At 34.6% G+C, this 7955-nt stretch overlaps 1 protein-coding gene across 1 annotated transcript; it reads left to right on the forward strand.

Annotated features, from left to right (window-relative positions):
• The first annotated feature begins 420 nt into the window (after positions 1-420).
• Positions 421-2700, forward strand: LOC133819773 (allene oxide synthase 1, chloroplastic-like). Its single transcript, XM_062253107.1, has one exon. The coding sequence runs from the start codon at positions 771-773 to the stop codon at positions 2334-2336; it is 1566 nt and encodes a 521-aa protein (XP_062109091.1). The 5' UTR covers positions 421-770; the 3' UTR covers positions 2337-2700.
• The last annotated feature ends 5255 nt before the right edge of the window (positions 2701-7955 follow it).

Below are 7955 nucleotides of genomic sequence, written 5' to 3' on the forward strand. Positions count from 1 at the left end.
CCACGTACCAAACACCACCATAGTGATCTATTATTACAATAAAATATTCATAAATTATTTATTTAAAAGTTAAAATATATTTTGTCAGATTTATTCTATTAAATTTAAATTTTCTGAATATGGAAGCCAACCATCCAAGAAAGAAATAAAATATTAACAGACGAAGAAGGTGGATTTGAACTTCGAATAGCTGAGCATTCTTTATTCTATTTAATTAAATTTTTTTTTTTGTAATAATATTCTAAAATTACAAAGCAAAAAGTGTAGGCCTCCGTCCAAGTCAACCGACCCATGAATAACTAAAATATCACAAAAATACTAAAATATCACAAAAATAAAAGATTAATAAATAAAATTAAAGCACACCTTCCACGACCCTTTAAAAAATCACTACTTTCCCTTCCCGGAAAGAGTAGCAGTACGGTCAATATAACGATCGATTACCCTCTTTTCATTTTCGTTGGCTTTTCCATGAACAATTAATTATGTATATATATTTAAGGAAATTAATTTCACCGTCCAACTCAAAAATGCCATTTCATTTTCATTCTTACAGATAATTAAAATTTTCATCTTTGCAAAAACCCAATTCGAGAGGAGAAAAGCGGCTGATTGGCTTACTTGGCCGGTGCTGTTACTCGTTCTCGGGACGAGAAGAAGCTCTGCTCCTTATAAATATAGCTATCTTAGTTTGAAACTATCAAACCCTTCTTCGGAGTTCGTATCAACTATTCTTCTCACACCTTTCCAAGTCGCTTAAACAGTCATCAATGGCTTCCACTTCTCTTGCTTTCCCTTCTCTACAACCCCAGTTCGGGTTATCCAGAAAACCCAGTAACGGTTCCACCCGCCACCGCGGTTTAGTTGTTCTTCCGATCTCTGCTTCCGTTTCCGGAACACCTTCTGCCCCGGCTCCGGCGAGTGAATCCAAAAATCTCCCCACGAGAAAAATCCCGGGTAACTATGGCCTCCCTCTTATCGGTCCACTTTTTGATCGGATGGACTATTTTTACAATCAAGGAAGAAACGAGTACTTCAAATCACGAGTCCAGAAATATCAGTCAACGGTTTTCAGAACCAACATGCCTCCCGGTCCGTTCATCACTTCCAACCCTCGTGTCGTCGTCTTACTCGACGGGAAGAGTTTTCCGGTACTGTTTGACGTGAGCAAGGTTGAAAAGAAGGATCTTTTTACAGGGACGTATATGCCGTCGACTGAACTTACCGGCGGCCACCGAATCCTTTCGTATCTGGACCCATCGGAGCCCAAGCACGCCAAGCTTAAGAGCCTCATCTTCTTCATGCTCAAGGCTCGTCGCGATATGGTGATTCCTGAGTTCCATGCTACTTACACTGAGCTTTTTGAGAACCTCGAAAGCGATCTTGCTGCTAAAGGGAAGACCAGTTTCGGCGAGGCTAACGATCAGGCTGCGTTTAAGTTTTTGGGTCGAGCACTGTACGGGGTCAGTCCGACCGATACCAAACTCGGAACCGACGGTCCAAAGTTGGTCCAGAAATGGGTTTTGTTCAATCTTCACCCCATTCTCGTTTTGGGTCTTCCCAAACTGGTTGAAGAGTTGGCCATACATAGCTTCCGACTCCCATCATTCTTGGTTAAATCCGATTACAAGAGACTCTACGACTACTTCTACGAAGCTGGGGGTTACGTTCTTGACGAAGCAGAGCAAATGGGAATCTCTAGAGAGGAAGCTTGTCACAATTTGATATTCGCTACGTGCTTTAACACCTTCGGCGGAATGAAGATCCTCTTCCCCAACATGCTCAAGTCGATCGGACGATGCGGGGTCAAACTCCACACCCAATTGGCCGAAGAGATCAGAGGCGCCGTCAGATCCAACGGCGGGAAAGTCACGATGGCTGCCATGGAACAAATGCCGCTGATGAAGTCCGTCGTGTACGAAGCGTTCCGTTTCGAACCGCCGGTACCGTTACAGTACGGCAGAGCCAAGAAGGATCTAGTGATCGAGAGCCACGACGCTGTTTTCGAGGTCAAAGAAGGTGAAATGCTATTTGGGTTCCAACCGTTTGCGACTAAAGACCCGAAAATCTTCGACAGAGCAGAGGAGTTCGTCCCTGATCGGTTCGTGGGCGAGGGAGAGAAGCTTTTGAAGTACGTGCTCTGGTCAAACGGTCCCGAAACAGAGTCTCCCACGGTGGCGAACAAGCAGTGCGCTGGGAAGGATTTTGTGGTGATGTTCGCGAGGCTGTTCGTGGTCGAGTTGTTTCTTCGCTACGACTCGTTCGATTGCGATGTGGGAACGTCACCATTGGGGGCTGCCATTACTTTAACTTCACTGAAAAGAGCAAGCTTTTGAGCTCTTGTCGAGTTCTTTAATCGACGAAGAAGTCACCCGGAGACTCCGCCGGCCGGCGCTTTTTTTTTTTGGTTTTTTTAGTTTTTTTAGGGGTAAAGTTGGCAATGTGATTCTATAGTGGGAAATGCGGAGGGTATAAATGTAAAATCCATAGTTAAATTTTGGGTTGTGGCCACTGTGGCTGGTGGGGTCCATGATTGTTGTAGTGGACTTTCAATTTCATGATGGTAGTGATGAGATGTACTTTGCGACATCTTCTTTTGGATTTAATTTAATTTTTAATTATAGTAATGAATAATATCTTAGCTAATCCCAGCATGGGAGTGATGGTACATATATTATAAAGTTGTTTGTTTGTTTTCAATATTCCTTATAAGATCCAGTGTAATTTATACATATTTGTTATCCGATCTTAAATTTGAATAATAAAATTTTGAGTGTTACGACAATTTAAAGTACCCAATATCACATGAGGTAGTAATTTATGATTGGCTAGTGATATTTCATAATGCTTGTTAAATTCAAATAAACGGGACCTGATATTGAATTACACCAATAGCAGTATGTCACTTCCCTGTGGTGTTGGACATCAGTGGTGCCCTTACCAATTCTCTAAAATTTTATTGATCAAATTGACATCGGTTATATGTAATTAATTAATTAAATTTGAATTTGAAACTCATATAATTAATGACAGTTTAGTTATATTAATAAAATTTAATTCTAAAGTATTAAATATGTACGATTTTAAATTATAAAACAGTAAATAAGTATTATTGAAAATATAAGATATCAAATATATATTTCAATAAAACACAAAGTATCAAATAAATTTAATTATGAGGTACTAAATATATACAATTTTAAATTATAAGACACCAAATAAATATTATTAAAAATATAGAGAACCAATTATATATTTTAACTAAACACAAGCCATTAAAATAGTGTTTACATTTAAGAGTATCTTTTTCTTTTGAAAAAAAAGTGTGAAAATTTGAGTTATGTGTGGGGTGAGGTTTGCTTTATATACCTTTTTTGGTACCAAACTTTGTTAGTTTTCAATGGATCAAAAATAACAAGTTTTTTGTTTGGTAACATTGATAAGTGGTAACCGTGGAAGATGCATGGACCTGCATGTGTGACTAGTGGCAGTAATTGGGGAAATTTTAATGCTCATTTAAATTATTTTAAAAAATTAAGAAAACGACGAAAAGCGGATGAGAGTATTTATGATTACATGTGTTTATTTTTGGATTATAGCTTAAGGAAATTCTCCGTTGTTCCACTGAAAAGGTACACACCGATGTATTTTTATGGTTTTTGGCTCGAAAAGTGCTTTTTGGGAATTTGTTTATGATAGTATATATTGTAGTTATTTAGAGTATTTTATAAATTTTTAAATTTTTTTTGAATAATTTAAAGTGTCAAAAATTAAGTTTAAAATAAGTTGTTACACACGTGACTAATTTTGTTATGCGTGTAGAAAATAACATATTTGAATCTTATTTTTAGCACTTTAAATTATTCTTAATTTTCTGAAAATTTGCAGGATGCTATAAATAATTACAATATACATTGTCATAAAAAAAAATTCACCGAAAATATTTTCCGAGCCAAAAACATCAGACGGTGCATCGGTGTGCCTTTAGGAATGTGCACCCAAGAATTTGTATATAGTTTATTAAACCATCAACTTTTTTTTTTTTTGTTGATAAATTGAATGTGCTGGAATTCAGTTGAAATACAGCGATGCAAACATGGAAAAGCAAGTGCTTTTTGTAATGGGGGATGTTCCCTTAGTTGCCTTTCATGCTGACATGAATGATTTCCATTGTAATGACTATCTGTGTTTGGGTTTCTGGTTCATTCAACTATTTCCATATCAGAAAAAAAAATTATTAAATTGTATGTATTTTAAAAAAAAATTATAATTTAAATATAATATGACTCTGAAAATGATAATTACTAATACTATTATGTCCAAAAAATAAAAGTGATACTTAAGTACTAATTTGGTTTGACTAGAAGCATCTCCAATGGAGTGGAGTGGTAAAAGTTTGTGCAATGTTATATTTAGCACATTTTACAAAAAAAATATGACTAATGTTGTTCCATAAAGTGTCAAATTTGACACATGCTAAAAGTTGTGTCAAATTTGATACAAAATATAATATGAGCCAAATTTGACACATTAATAAATGTTATTTATTTATTTATTATATTATCAATAATTATTATAATTGAGTAGTTGACAATTAATGACCAACCACATATTATTTTTTTTTTAAAAGGCAAATTTCTTGGAATACATAATCTAGATAATAAAAAATAAAAATAAAAAATTTGTATGTTCTCAATAAATATTAAATGAATTATTGACTTTTTTGTGTTAATTTGCATCTTGTGCATTGGAGCACAATTACAAATATTGAACCAAATATAGCATTAACTTATTTTTTGTGCTAAATTTGACACAAAATTCACATATTGCATTGGAGATGGTGTAATGGTATGCGCACAAAAATATTATAACAACCGACGTAGCAGAATCTTTTAACTAATCATATTCATTTCAGACGGTACCTACTTTTTTAAAAAATAGTGACATATCAGATTGTGTAATATTTTGGTACATAATTTTAGTGCACATATGATTGTTTATTTGATTTATACCATTCTAACAATATATGAAATAAGTTACTGGGAATCACCAATTATCGGGTGTCAAACCTCCAAACCAAGCCGCAAGTGTTGGTATTTTTATTTTTTTTTTAATTTTGAGATTTTGGTAACAACACAAACAATAGCGAGTATTTGAACTTTAGATTACCAGTACTCCCAAGAAGCATGTAAAGATGTTAGGAATTACAATTGATTCAACCAATAATACCAACATCGATTGAAAATATAAGTTGTGATTAACTATTTTCAAATTTGTGTTCACCTATTACAAGAAGATAACTTTTTTCAAATTCATAGGTGAACGTTACAAGAAGTTTTGTCATTAAGATGGTTATTATAATCATTAATTAAATAATAAATTAACATTTACAATATCTATGATAACTCTATTTAAAGCTTAAGGTGTTTTGAGTCGTTGGCCATAATTAAGTAGCTCACATAGCTCTCAGAAAATAGCATGCTCGGTATCGTGAACACACTTCTTTGATACTTGTTGACCCTTAATTTGGCCAACGATACGAAATCAAATGTATGACAAAATATAAAATGACAATTAAGAATTTAATCCAATGGAAAAGAAGAAAACACCAAGGATTTATAGTGGTTCGACCCCAAAGAATGGTAATGACCTACGTCCACTTAGTGCTATTATTAATATTGAATCTCAAAGCCGTGATCAAAGAACTAGGGTTCTTGAGTTTCACAAACCTTGGAAGAAATACAATGAAATGATGGATAATTGCACTATAGCTCTCTTTCTCTCTCTGTCTTAGCAAAAAGATTCAAGGATCAAAAGTACATTCCTTGAGCTATTTCATGCATATTTATAGGCTCAAGGAGGGTTACACGGGCCAATGGGTCATATCTTTCCTTAATAACCGCGTATCAAGGTAATAATGAGGAAATATTAAATACAATTATTATAAGATTACAATCTTAGAAGGAAACAAATCAAATTATACGACCAGCCTATTCGTATCTAAAAGTTAAGCCTTGACGAAGCGATGTGCCTCTGGTCGATAATTGAACAACACTTCTGCCATGTGTCAACCACGTGTGAGAGATCCTTGACACGTCATCAGCAGCCGTTTTTTGGGTAAACAATACTAATGAGGCTATTCTCAAAGTTGAATAATTTTTTTAATTGAGATTTTGGTAACAACACAAACAATAGTGAGTATTCGAGCTTTAGGGCATCTCCAAGCGATGACATCAAACAATGCTCCAACTTTAAAAAGTCTAAATTTGGTTCTCCAACCTATAGCATTAACTTCATCTTCATTTTGATGGTATTCAACTTTGCAACATCAATTAGTTTGATGCAAGGGGTAAAATGACACATATTCCTATCTCCAATTAATAATTACATATATATCCCTTATTAAATATATTAATTTTTGTTAGTTTTTAATTTTTAAAATATAAACCAATATTATAAGAATAAATAAAAAATAATACAACACAAAAATTAATATATTTTTGGGAATACAATAATTTTAAACAAATTTTTTAACAAATTAGTGTATTATTATTTATAGTTTTTTGTTTTTTTATATTAAATGTGTTGACTGTCTTTTTCGTTATCAACCTTAAAACGAGAGATTAAAGAAACAAGCAATACGAACACAATGATTTTTACGTGGTTCAAGTTATAAAAGAACCATAGTCTGCGAGTCTCTGGTATTAAGAGGATCAGAAGCTTGTGATGGCAAGTTCCAATGGTGTATTCTTAGGCAACGTTTAGATTGCTCTGAGCACAAGGTGTTTTCTCTCTAAAAACAGAACATTTTACAATGAGACCCCTAGCTCTATTTATAGAGGATGTGGTAATTAATACTAATCATTTGTAATTAATATACATTCTTCCCGTTATTGGGGGATTAATATCAATTCAATGCATTAGGCTACATTGAATAGAGACCACGACCCAAGCAAGATCTGCAGAGCCCATTGCAAAAAGGTACCTACTTTATGGGGAACATGCCCTGGTACTGTCAAGGCATGTTGTACGTATTTCCGTGTCAAACGGCATAGTGGGAGTGCGAATTATCGAGTCGTACAATCGACAACACTATAGGCGGATCGCCCAAAAAGGTTGTCATGTACTCCTTTGATGTTGCTAACTCGCATCGGCTGATACCTGGCTTATCTTTTAGATCTTGAGGACAAGGTCCTTGGCTTGTAATATAACTGATGGTAAAAAACCCATAGACGGCCAAGTAACCATCGAGATATAGCCTTAGGAAGACGTTCGCAGCTCTTGGGACATGGCCCTGGGGAGATTTCCGCGTCCTTCCTCTATCCGAGGGGAGTAATCTCCAACTGTAGGACCAACCCCCCAAGGACTGATCCTCGGGACATGGCCTCATCGAAAGAAGTACACGTCCTGCCACATGTCCTACTCGGACTGACACGTGTCCTACTCGGACGATCATGTGTCCTTGGTTGAAAACACAGACAACAAAATGTAATGTTTAATTTTTTTTAAAAACATGTAATGTTTAATTTTCATAATTTAAAATCTATTTTCAATTATTTGATAAATTCATTAATTAAAAAATCTGAGGGTATTTTAGTCCTATTGAAAAATTGTTTGACCAAAATCGGGCTCAGAGTATCATTTTGTTCCATTTTGCAAAACACAGGGTCCGTTTGTCATTTAACAAAACACATGGGCCGATTGAGTATTTGGACAAAACCCAATGGTCAAACTTGTATTTTCCCATCTAATAATAAGTAATTATATGTACAAATTGAAATGTAGATGAGAATAGCATAGCTATATAATGAGATTTTTTTTTTTTCCTTTAAGCAAAAGGTAAAATAAGACTATCTTTCTTTGGAGCAAAAATAAGTAGCATTGGTATTTATTTTCCCAATTTTGCATAATTGTTACATATTTAGTGATGATAAAATTTTAATTGAGTAAAATTT

The sequence above is a fragment of the Humulus lupulus genome, chromosome 2 (assembly GCF_963169125.1).
Source record: "Humulus lupulus chromosome 2, drHumLupu1.1, whole genome shotgun sequence".
Taxonomy (NCBI): Eukaryota; Viridiplantae; Streptophyta; class Magnoliopsida; order Rosales; family Cannabaceae; genus Humulus; species Humulus lupulus.